The 13,563-nt window shown below is 40.4% G+C and overlaps 1 protein-coding gene across 1 annotated transcript in view; it reads right to left on the bottom strand.

Annotated features, from left to right (window-relative positions):
* LRRIQ1 (leucine rich repeats and IQ motif containing 1) overlaps window positions 1–13,563 on the bottom strand; it is a 1,358,071-nt gene that overhangs the window by 383,250 nt on the left and 961,258 nt on the right. The window contains exon 20 of the mRNA XM_078678880.1: window positions 13,361–13,456. Within this exon, the coding sequence (XP_078535006.1) occupies window positions 13,361–13,456 (96 nt within the window). The remainder of the gene's footprint in view (window positions 1–13,360; window positions 13,457–13,563) is intronic.

Here is a 13,563-nt window from a genome sequence, read left to right as displayed (position 1 = left end):
TCTATTTTCCAGCTACCTCTCCAACCAGAAGCCAGAGATAATGCAATGGTCACTACTGTGACTTCCAGAAGGGGTAAGGAGAAAGGCCTGTCACTCAATAGACTGGTGTCAGTCGTCTACCACTGAATGTCGCCCACAGCCTCATCAGAGATATGGATCTAGTCTAAGAGGCTTCACTGAAGTTCGGCTCACTGCAAACAGAGATTGTTTTGAAGGACCCGTATGTGCCTCTGAGCTTGAGGCATCAGCAGCCTGCATGATGGTAGTCAATCAAGGAGTCTAGGGCTGGAAAAGTAAGTCTTGATGGAAATATTGGAATCATTGCTTAAATATACTGAATTTGCAACGGACATGATAAAGCCTTCAGGGTGACCATGTCCTGAATGGCTCCAGTGAAGCCATTATTAAGGTTGCAGATGGGATTGTGAATTGTTGAGGAAAAACCCCATAGTAGACAACAATGTTGTGCTCTGTAGGTGATAGGACACAAGTTGAGTAAGGCTCCTTTTCAACAGACCGTCATCGAAGTACAGAAATATACATATATGGTGGTGGTGCAGGGCGTTATTATAATTAAATAAGTATTGCACCGAATTTTGGGTCTGCGTCCGTTTGTCCGGAGTGAATGAAGTCACGAGAACAGAATAATCAGCATATATATATATATATATATATAAATATATATATATAAATATAAATATATATAAATATAAATATATATATATATATATATATATATATATATATATATATATATATAAATATATAAATATATATATATATATACTGCCCATCTTCCTAGGTTAGATATATATATATCTAACCTGGGATGATGGGCAGTAACCACCAACATCACCTTCGTAAACACCTTTCTGAGGACTGAGTTCATCATCCTGAGGTCTAGAATTAGCCTCAGTACTTCATCCATCTAAGGTACCAGGAAGAAGGTACCAGGAAGAACCGTGAGTAGCAACCCGTCCTGCGTCCTGCTTAGGTGCTATTTCAATCAAAAAATTGGCAAACAACATCAGTAACTCCCTTAATCGGATAAGGCCATTCAATCAATGTGAAACCAGGGGGATCTTGAACAGGGGTGCCCAGAAAGGGAATGGCACGGCCAGCTTGGACAATTTGAAAGACCCACTGGTTTGACATATTCAAACAACTTTCTGGTAGGCAAAGCTGAATCTCGCATCTAAACAGGCACAGACGTCTGTATAAGGCCAAGCTAAAACCTGGGGAATACAAGAGCTGCCCCTGACTCCTGGTACCTCCTCAGTCCCTAGCGCCCCAAAAAGGTCTTCATGGGTTGCTGGATTAACATGTCACAGCTTTCACTGTTGAAAGGCAAGGTCCTTGAGTAGCCCCTCAACTTCCTGCACTGCTGTTAGAATTGGGGGGAGAGAAAGACAACCCCGGTGAGCACACTGTTACTCAGCTATTCTTAAAATGTTTCCAGGCAGAATCAGGTTTTTCGCAAAGAAATCTAGCCCTGCCAAAATGCATGTTCATCATGGAAATTTGGACATCCTCAGGAAATCTGGTGAAACGCATCTAGAGTGCAAATTAACTGATGATGATGATGATGATGTTGGTCTCCATTGCATGGGCAACCAAGCTGGTGGTGAGCAAGCCAGAATGCAAGACCTGCCTGACATCATCCCTACCAACCTGAACTGTTTGAGCAAAGGAGTTAAGTAGACATGCCAGCAGTGTGGAAATAGTCATGTGCCATGTTTGACAAAGTGTGACAATAGTGGATCAGGAATCAACAAAAGTTCAAAGAGAATAGTTCTAGATTGCCTGAAGAGAAAACGTTCAGGTGCACTGCATCAATATGCTTAGACACTTTTTCTGATGTAGTGGTCCTAAAAGAGTTTGGTTCGACCTTACAAGTTAGGGTTTGTACCACAAGACTCCCAGGTGTAGTGCACTGTGTAAATAATGTCAGGTCCCCAAGTACTGCACTATGGTGCCTAGCTATGGGGTGACTCACCTAGAGTGCTGAAAAGGGTTTTGATCAGTCTGCTAACATTGGGTGCATCAAAGCTGCACTGTATGATAACAGGGGCTCAGAAGTAGAAGATCCAAGTTGAAGTGTCACTGTTAGTATGTTACTCTTAAATTCCTCAGTCAGAAATGGCTGCATCAAAACTTATGATGTTCTCCAAATCACTAAAGCAAAATAGGCATTTTCCTCAGTTAGCAGCCCCAGAGGCAAATCCAAAGAAGATTCAGGCAAAGCATCCAGGTCACTGGCATTTAAAAAAATCAAGGTATAGATCAACATCAGTATAATGAGGAGAGAGCAAATAATCCGTGTTGAATAGCATCTAAAAATGTTTTTCATCCTCCTAAGATACTGTATTCAGGGAAGAGGAACCAGAGGAGATCCCTCCTCAATCTGAGGCTCCACTTTTATACTGGTGTAACATAACATAGGTTGAACTCTCGCTGAAGAAGGGCTGTAAGTCAAGGTTGGCATTGAAACTGGACCCAGAACTGATGTCACTGCAGCCAGCTTTAGTGTCATTGGGATATCATATGACAAGGCATGCAGCAAACAAGTCAAGGCGTGTCCCGGCACCATTGGCGGAATGGGTGGATTTTACACGGTGGCAGCTGGCACCAAGGGTGGGCTCACCAGTGGATATTTGACTGAGGACCTTGATGCATCTCTGTGGCTTGAAGGTACACCAGAGAGAGCTGGAATGAAATTGAAGAGCTGCAGCCAAGCCTTCTTGAAGGCTGCAATCTACTGCAGAGCTGATTATGGCCCAGGGAACTCAGACGTATTAGCTCTACAGTCAGTATTGGATCCAAAGAGGAAGTTGAAGTTACTGTCTATAAGACTTTTCCCTGAATCATGAGTGTCAAACTTTGCCTTCTACTTATCTGACAAGGACAACATTGAGTTTGGCTTTCCAATCCCTGACAGCCTTCAGGCAGATCACAGAGCATTTGTCTCAGGACTTGGAGTCATGTTTGGTGTTGAGACACCAAAGACAGACCATATCATATGCATGTCTATAGCCAACACTGCTAGTGACAATCCGGAAACATTTTGAATCATATTGCCTTCCAGACACTGGTACAGTTTTTTGAAACTCCCAATCTTATTAAAAACTGAAATCGATAGGAGCAGAGATCCAGAATTGTATTGAAAGGTGCAGAAAAACAGGAACGGGCCTCTGCATGCAAAGCTTAAACCTAAATGCGGCTCTGAAGCATCATGTTTGGAGGGCGGGTGGAAGTCGATGGCACTACCTGCTGGCATGAAGAATCTATTGTAAGAGTTTCTGGACCCAGTATGGCATCTATGGAGACTCGCTATGTGACATTTCTGTGATTAGAAGCATCCATCATAAGGTTTAAACAGCGACGGTTGGTCCGGTAAATGTAGGATAGATGTAAGGGCCAACAAATAACCTTTAATAATGTCCACTGCAGGGCATTGTTGGGCCAAAAATAAAGCAAACAAAAGAATGTTCAACCACTTTGTTGCTAAAGGGTACATTTTTACGAGAGCCATGCCACAGAGTGGCCCCTGTGCCCTGCATAAATGAATTTCTTGGAAGGGTGCCTGATTGCAAGGATGACATCCACCACCTCAGGTAGCAGATGAAAAGCAGTCAATTGCTGCCCATCAATCGTCACACATGTAGGTATAAATTGCACAGATTTGGGTGGAGGTCCCTATCCTTTTGCTGTGACAGAAGATACTCCAGAAGTGATAGAGGACTGATGCTCATGCCCTGAAGTTCTGGGTACCACATGCTCCTGGCCTAGTCCGGAACAACAAGGATGACTTGGGCCTGATCGTTCTTTTTTTTTAATTTTCAAAAGCTTTTATTGAAAGTTTAAATACATAAAAACAGACAGTTGGCATTTGAGAGATTAGTCCTGTGATACCACTAGTGCATTGCTTCTTTCATGACCGGAGTCACATCGAGCATGTCCTCGAAGGATCCCGATGTTTGCAGCCATTGAGGTTGAAGCTCCTCCTGAAGATGTCTCATCTTGAGCCTGGCCAAAGGCACAAGGTCTATTGCTAACAGGCACATGCTTAGAAGCGATTCGAAATTCCTAACAGAAACGGACTGTTTTCCTGAGATGACCAGCGCCAACTGCTGTAGACGGATTTGACGTTTGTCTGAGAGAAAGGCTTTGCATTGGACCGTGTCTAGCTTGGAGCCCAGAAAAGATATGACCTGGCTGGGAAGAAATGATGATTTGCCTAGGTTCACTGTTCAGCCTAGATTGTAGAACAGCTGAAGACAAGTTTCTGTAGTCTTGGTAACTTGTTGTACCAGTCGTCCAAGTAGGGGAATACTTAGTGAACGTGAGAAAGCACAGCTGCAACTATTGAAGGGAGGCACTTGGTAACATTCTGTGTTGCAGTTTTGAGGCAGAAAGGGAGGACCTTGAATTGGTAGTGGGTACCAGCTACCGTAAATCTGTTTTAAAAAAAAAGGTTTTTGATGGATGGGGATGTGGAAATATGAGTCTTCCAAATCGAGGGAGGTCATGAAGTCTCCTCCCTCTGTTGAGGCGATGCAGGATAAGAGCCAGTGTTACCATCCTGAATGTTTGTTTCCTTAGGAACTTGTTCAGTTCCCTGAGCTCCAGTATTGGTTTCCACTCCACTGATTTCTTTTTTATTAACAAAAAACAGGAGTAGAAACCTCGTTCCCTTTGTTGTGCTGGGACCTCTTCAATTACTCTTTGGAAAGCATGACCGTGGCCTCTTTGTGCAATAAGTAAAGACGAGGGGGAGGGGCTCCCCTGGGTGGGGTAGTGGCGGTCTCTTTGTGAACTCTAGGGTATGACCACAGGTGACTAGATCAAATACCCACTGGTCCGTAGTTATCTAATTTCACTGTTGCAAGTAATTGGACATTTACGCACCCACGGATGAGGAGGATGGAAAGCTGGTACACGGTCTGGTTCATTGCTTTCTGCCAGCAACTCGGCAATGGGTAGGTGTTCTCTTGTGGCCCCCCGGTGAGACAAACTAGCCGTCGATGACTGACGGTATTGAGGAGATTGATAACCCTGTCTGTATTGCGGCTGATAGGCCTGATATTGTTGGGCCCTGTGAAAACCACCTCTGTATGCAGTGAAGCTGCGTCTTCTGTCTCCTCTGAATGGCATTTTCCTGTACTGCAGGGTACCTAAAGCTTTTGCTGTGTCAGTTTTTATAGTCAAAAGCGCCTCATCGATATGTTTTCCAAACAAAGAGTCCCCATCAAAGCCATGTCCAATATCTTTGTTTGGACCTCAGACCAGAACGTTGTGGCTTTTAACTCCTACAGCGCTACCGCGTTTTCCCGCTGTGCGCTGAAGAAGTAGAAAAAGGCTTGTTCATGACAAAGCCAGCTCGTCATGAGCGCAGCATAGGTAACGCCCATGACGAGCTGGCTTTGTCATTAGCGTGGAAGTGGTTAACAATCCTTACGGAAGCAACATTGCAGTGCCAGCTAGCTGTCAAAAACCTGTGCTGACTATGTCCATTGCACAGTCATTAGTTGCAATAGAATCTTTTTGGCTTCTTGCCTTCTATCTTCAGGGATGAAGTCTAACATAGAGGCCAGGTCAGACCACATCTAACAATCATACTGGCCAACGACTGCTAGGATGTGGGCAGCCTGAACTGTGACTGCTGCCATGCTGGAAAGACGTTTCCCCATAATATCCAATTTGCGTCCCTCCTTATCTGGTGGAAATGTGATGGGCGTGGGTGGATTCTTAGATCTCCTCTGTGCTGCCTGTGAAATGACTGAATCCGGTCTTGGATGACCTGTGAGGCAGGACGGAGAATCCTCTGGAGTCCTGTATTCTTTGTCAATCCTCAGGAGCACTGGTGATATTGTTGCCTGCATTTTCATAATTTTCACTCCCTCCTGCCAGATTTACTCTATAATGGGAATATGGCGCATAGATTTTCTTGTTTCCTCTTTGAATTCATACAGGAAGCAGTCTGCATGCTTAATCTTCATTGGCAGATGGAACTTGGTGGTTGCCCTCTCCATTAAATTGTGAAACCCTCCGATGTCTTTGGGAGGCGAGTCCACTGGGTGATGTGGAGGAGAAGAGGTAGTGAGGATAATGTATTCATACCAAGGATCATTCGGTGGTAGCAGATCCAGGATTTGTATATCCTTATCTGAGGAAGAAGGACCTACTGTAGGAGGTGCCGCTATTAGGAATCACTGACGGAATATCGACCTAAAGAAACATCGACGCTGGAATATCGAAGACAAGTATATCGACATCCTATCTACAACAAGGTAAGTACAAAATTATCTAAACTAAAATATCGATGTTAAAAATATAGGTTTTTTTTCCTGTTAAAAATAAATGTGTAACATAAAGTGAATAATACTAATAAATAAAATAAACATAGTTAAACATATTTAATAATGTTTCAAATTAATAAATAATACATATATAATAATAAAACATTAATTAAACATATACATACAATATATAATATATACTTAATAATAACTTTTAATAATTATTTTAATTACTTATAAATACTATAAATTACAAATACATCTACACACATACAATAATAACGAAGAAAAAGTAAATAATTATTTTAATAAATTAAAAAAATTAAATATTCTTTCAAAATATTTAAAATTAATTAAATACTACATTATCTAAAATAATACAAAACATATTAAATAGATAAACAAATAAAACTACTATTTAAAATAAAAAAAAACTACAGTAATGAAAACATTGGAAATCATAGAATATAAAATTACTATTCCCACTCCTAAAAAATAAACAGTAGGGAAAGCTTTGAATAGCGTAGGGGTAAACATTACTATTCCCACTCCAGTGCAACAGTAGGGAAAGCGTTGGATAGCGGGTAGATAAAAATTACTATTCCAACTCCAGAGAGTGAAACAGTAGTGAAAACGTTGGATAGCGTAGGGGTAAAAATTACTATCCCACTCCAGAGAGTGCAACAGAAGGGAAAGCATTGGATAGGATAGAAATTAAATATAACATACTTTTAAATAATGTTTGTATTTAAAATAATTAATAATTTAAATTTTAGATAAATCAACATCATTTACAAATACCCAATAATAATTATTAAAAACATAATTAAAATTGAATATTTAACAATAAAGTAACAATAAATACCAAAAATATTAATTAATATTAGTTACCAAATAAATATTAAACAAAATATTTTTCAAAACAAAAAACATATTTACTATTAAAAATTGATTAGCAATTGAAAAACTTTAATTACCATTATTTTTTAAACCAAAAAAGACTTTTTTATAAAACATTAATTACCAATTATTTAAAAAAAATCCAATTAAAAAAATTACTGACCAATTAAAAAAATTAATTTCCCATTTAAAAAAGTAATTACCAATTACAAACAATAATTACCAATTACAAACATTAATTACCAATTAAAAAATGAATTACCAATTAAAAAAATAATTACCAATTAATAATGATTAATTACCAATTACAAACATTATCAATTCAAAAATAATTACCAATTACAAACATTAATTACCAATTACAAACATAATTTACCAATTAAAAAAAGTAATTACCAATTACAAACATTAATTACCAATTAAAAAATTAATTAACAATCAAAATATTTGCCAATTAATTATAAAAATGAATTTATTATCAATACCAATTAATTAAAATTAATTTGTAATTCCTAAAAAATAATAATTAAATATATCTAAATTACTTCCCACCCTATTCCCCTATAAAGCCACAACCCGCTCCAGTACTAAAACATAAAATTTACTTAAAATAACATTATTAATATATAAAAATACTACACATATAATTTAAAACAAGTAAAATACTTAACAAAAAACATATAACACATACATATTAAATACATAATAAAATACATAACAATAATACAAATATCGATATTAGTAACATCGAAATTAGTAACATCGATATATTTTGTATCGATATTACTGACTTCGATATTACTTACATCGATATAAATTTTTTAGATATTACTTATCTTAGGGTCGATATTCTGTCCAACAATATTCTTGACCTTGATATTCCAGACTCGATATTTCTATAGGTCGATATTACAAACTCGATATTTAGACTGTGTACCCACTATTCGTGGGCGAGGTGTGATCCTAAGTTTTGCCAGCGGTTGTAAAGTCGGTGTTCTTGGAGATTCTGACTGAGGAAGTGGTGGTTCTGGTTGGTCACACTGAGGTGGAAACCTCTGTTTGTATTCAGCCAGCATTGCCTGAAGGTCCTGCATGAGAGAAGGTGGCAGGTGTGACATGTCTCTAGTTCGAGGATCTGGAAGGAAGCCATAATGTTGGCAACGAAGTGGCAGGGCTATATAAGGCAGATAATATTGCTCCTAATCCCAGTAATCATCATCTTCCTCCTGACACTTGACATGTAACTCGGACGGGCTATGAGCTACACAATATACTCCATCATCCTCAGAGTCTTCTAAGTCTAACAAATGCGGAGGAGATTAAGGTGAGACTTTACTAAGTTAAGTTACCTCTGGCAGTAGAAAGGGTTTTGTCACTTTAGTAATATTTACTATAGTCGATGGTGGTGTCGACAGCACTGTAATCATCAATGCTGGAAATTCCCTCGTCGACAGTGCCATCATCAGCAGTCAACAGGGTCTTAGTCGACGGGGTCTAAGTTGATGGAATTGCAGTCATTGGCACTGTCATCATCAACTGCGCCATCATCAGAGGTATGCTCACCGTCGATGGGCTCTTTGACTCGGAGATCCTCTTCGAAGGTATGGGACCAGTGATAGTTACAGTCATTGTTATTCCTGCTGCCGACAGTGCTGACCATGAGACAGTGGAACTTTTAGTCGTCGACGAGCACGGTGTCGTCGATTATGTCATCAATGACAGGTTTTTTATCAGTTCTGTGCCTCATAGGATCTGAGGAACAGGCTTGAGGATGGGTTTTTTTCTTACTTGAATGTACGGTAGGTAAGGATAATGCAGGCTCCAAGGAGAATTTAAGAGTTTTCTCCTCTTTTGAGTTTTTACTCACATGGGAGGGCTTGAGATGTTCCCTGCGCTCTCAGAGGTATCCTCCTGGGATGTGGACCTTTGATGATGCCTAGAAGATCCATTGTTCTCTTCACCAAAAGACGTTTTCTGTTGTTTAGTCACCTGGAGCCATAGAAGCAACCTCCCTTCTCTACCCCGCAGAGGTGTTAAGCAGGAAGTGGGACAAATCTTGCACTGTCTTACCTCATGGTTGGGGTCTGGGCAAAATATGCAGTCTTTGTGTGGTTCATCCACATGAACCCTTTTCCTGCCACAGGTCTTACATGGGAGAAAAATGCCTTTTTATCAGACATGCTTGTAAAGTTGGAGATTTCCAAATAGAATCCAGATGAGTTTAAAGAAAAAATTAGTAGAGCTCAGGGAGACACCCTTCAAAATAAGTAGGAGAGTTGGTAGGAAAATCAGGATCACCAAGAGCCGGTCTGTGATGCCTGGCCACCTGCCTATTTATGGATGTTCAGGAACAGGGCTTTGACCAAATAGTTATCATGGTATCAGTGAGGGCCTCACTAAAAGGGAGCAATGTCTCAGACATTGCTCAACCAGGCTGCAACATTTCTGTCAGGTCTTTCCGATGTCACCATTATAATGTGGAATATGCTTCCCCTGCACCTCAGTGCTTCATCCACACTTTGGCAGTTTAGGAAGCAACTTAAAAAATTTATATAAATCTTTTTTTTCACTTTTTACGGATGCCAGTGCCAAGGCATCTAAGGGCATTTAAGCGCTTTATACATTTTTCAATATAAGAAAGCCAACAAGCATGGGTGGGGGCTGCATCAAATACAGAGCTTTATTGCCCTAGTCCAATGACCTTAGGTTGGGGTCTCCCAATCAGGTCCAACAAGGCCAGCGCGGGGGAGGGCGGGTGACAGTGGCATTCAATAGCTTGATAAGAAGACCAAGAAATGGGGTGAACAACCCCTTAAGCACAAGTCTAGCCCGATTAGCATATCTCGGAAAGAAGGAACCACACAGCCCCCAACAAACCCAGTAAGGAGGTCAAACCACACAAGGATCCGAAAAGCAAAACAAGTAGCCAAAACAAGACAAACTACTAAGAGAGACTACCTCTGCAACAACGTCCATCAGAAAAATATCAAAGACAGTGTAATCCTACATATCTTGCATATACAGAATATAACAGAGCAAAGAAAATGAAAAACGAAGCAAGTTACTACCACAACAAAAGAAAGCCAAGATCTCAGTCACAGGCTAAGGCTCTGACCAATGTATCAGAAGCTCGAAGATCTACAACAAAGGTTTGCCCATAGGTGGACTCAGAAAACCCAATAGAAGCAGTCAAAGAACCCCAAGGAGGGTCAAGGTACACTATTGCATCAAGCTGGAAGTTCAACAGTAGAGAACCCCCTCTCTCCACCATATTTATGTATGCCTAGGAAAAAAGCCATTTGCAACAAAACCTAATAACCTGCTTGGTAGAAGAAACGCTTCAAGAAGAGTGGGGTCCATGTGGCTATTTTTTTTTACCAGGTGGTCATTTTGTGCATCCAGCCAGTGTGTCTTTGCCATCGGCATGCATGTGTTATTTGTTTTCCATGCCTCCTTGCTCGTTTTTGTTGTTTGACCACATGGCTGGCGGCCAAATTTGTGCATCCAGCCAGTATGTTGTTGCCATATGGTTGCATGTGTTCTTTATTCCCCATGCCTCCTTACTTGCTGTTGTTATTTGACCGTGTGGTTGGCAGCCATTTGGTGCATCAAGCCAGTGTGCCTTTTTCTAAAGGCTTGCATGGATGTATGTGATATTAGTTTAATAAAATGCTTGAGGATCATTGTAGTATATGTATATTTAGAACATGATTTTGATGAACTGTGTTTATATGACATGCATTTTTTTGCATTTATTATTTTGCACCTCCTTGCCTCACAATAGGTTTATTCTCATCCTCCCATACAAACATCAGCAATTATTGATTTGTTTTAATTAAAAGTGTAATTAAAAGTTTTTATTTACATTTTTTATATTTACATTTTTTTATTTGAGATTTTTTAATGTTCTATTTCAGATTTTTTAAATGTATTTATTTTTTATTATTGTTATTTTTTAAATGTATGTATAGCTTTTTTTTTGGGGGGGGGGTTTACCTCGATCCATCGATCCACCATAGACGGACAGCCATGCAACAGCATTCAGTTTTTTTAGGTATAATTCAATTTCCTCCTGTACTCCGGGCTGTGGTGCACTCCAAACACATGAGCATCATTCATTTTTTAATGATTATTCCATTTCCCCCTGGACCACATTGCCTGCCATAGGCGCAAACTAACCTTCATTCTTTTAAAGATTATTATTTCATTTACCCATGAACTTCCCTGAGGGCCATAGGTGTCTTCTTTAGAATAGATGGACATGAAGCGAAGAGCTATATCTGTATGTTGTGTTATCCTGATTGGAAATTAAATTGTATGGTATGGTGGATTTTGCTTGACTTTAACCCGTTAGCCGCAGCCGTTTTTTCGCGGCAGTGCGGCGGTTTTAAAGAGTGGGCGTGGCTGCCTCGGCCGTTCGCAGCACCAGCGAGGTAGTGCTCGTGACGCCCAATGGCCGACGGCAGCAGGGAAGGGGTTAAAGTGGCCGATTTATTATTACCTAAGTAACCAACCACACTAATATTGCATTTGTCTGTACTAATTCAAACTGCAACAATGCCATGTTTCACTAAATGTTTTTCTTGCTTGCTTGCTTTTAGGTGCACAAGAGAAGGAGATACATAACCTGCAGTAGTACCAAACAGAAGGCCTGTACAGTGATGTCAGTCCTACAATCTGTTCCACGTGTGAAACTTAGTGTCACTGCCAAATGAGAGCTGGCCCCAAAGAAAGTTGCTCCAAAAAAATGGTCAGTGAGAAGAAGCAGCTTTCCACCAGTGGTGTGCCAAACACAACCTTTTTTGTGAGACGTGTGCCTGCCATACCGGCCTCCAGGGAGGAACATGGGAACAGCACTCCTGCATCAACAGCACAAACCCAACCTAAGCCCAAGACCATGTCTGTCATTGAGGCAGCCACTGCAATCATTGTGACGCAGATGAGCAGTGCCGCTGAATTTGATTGGTCCCATTCACAAAGTAGTACCCAATCGTTTCAGGAAACAAAGCAAAGTGGACAGCAGCCACAGCCAGCAATAGTACATCTGAGATGTTCCAAAACCACTGCCATTATGATTCATGAAGACTTGTGGTTTGGAAGTAAAGCGAAACTGAAGTACCACAAATGGATAAGAAGTACCAGAAGTAGCATCCTTGACTCCTTTCCTGCTCTGGGAAGAACCCCACTGCTCCCTTTAAGAGGAAGTATTGTAATTCCTATTGAAGGAGATGCAGATGGTCTTGCAGAAGTACCTCTGGTCGGGGAGGGATGGGAGGTCTGCAGTAATGATCCTCCATGCTTTAGGACATGAGGATACCTGTGCTCCAACGGGTTGAGAGTGTTGTGGTAAGGTGTAACTAGGGCTGTTTCCCCACTGTAGCCGGGGCACAAGTGGAGGAGGAAGAAGAGGGAGGTAAGGGCATGGCACACTATCTTCCTTTGCAACATCCTCATTAGATTTTGTAGAAGCAGTTTGATTGCTGATTCTGTTGCTGCTGCTGGTGTGCATATAGTTGGTGTCCTTGAAAGGGATGCCTCTGATAAACCCTGACAAATGTTTACAATGTCTGTAAACGGTTGTTTGCAGGTCTAGAGACCGTGCCATAGCTTTGCTATCTTTAAATATCCCTAGGAAGTGAATCCGCTTTAGCATCAAAGAGTCTAGAGCATCAAAGGGTAAATCCATAACTGCTGATTGGACATCTTGTGAAAAACCCTAGTTTCTTAACCAGGCATTTCTACGCAAGGAGACTTAAGTGTGGATTAATGAACACTACTACTTTTAAAATGGTATGGCACTGTCACATTCTCCAGTGCCATTGACTTGCTTGGAGTTAGTATTTCTTTTTAATAAGAGTGTCACCTGGAAAGGTATTCACCTAAGACTTGCCAGTGGAGGTGGCATTGGTCTCCCCTCAATAGATGAGCGGAGAACTTTTACTTTGCACCAGAAATTGGCTCCTGTGTGCAGTAGTAACATTTCAGTTCCTCTTTCACGGGAAATCTCAAAAGGGAAGCTTGTAAACTTTAAAACATTCAAACTCTATCTTCATGACTGTCAAAAATAAAAGTTGGCTGTGCAGAAATCACGCTCTTGAGAACAACTTGGAAAGTAAGATATATAACATGACACAATGTGAATAAACAATAAAAGTACATACCATTCTTCTGAAATGATCCCTTCTTTTCCAGACTTGAATATATTTTCATGACTGGGCCTTAGGTCAGAACGAATTGTCAACTTTTTGCTGTCTGCGCTGAAATAAAAAAAATAATAATGTTGAACATGAAATTAATTGCATGCTGGCTTTCAATGTAAACTTAACAACTACTTAGGTCTCCAGAGCCGGACTGGTACAGGAAA

The sequence above is a fragment of the Lissotriton helveticus genome, chromosome 1_1 (genome assembly GCF_964261635.1).
Source record: "Lissotriton helveticus chromosome 1_1, aLisHel1.1, whole genome shotgun sequence".
In the NCBI taxonomy this organism is placed as follows: domain Eukaryota; kingdom Metazoa; phylum Chordata; class Amphibia; order Caudata; family Salamandridae; genus Lissotriton; species Lissotriton helveticus.
The sequence above is the reverse complement of the archived record's forward strand: the minus strand, read 5'-3'. Positions and strand labels throughout refer to the sequence as shown.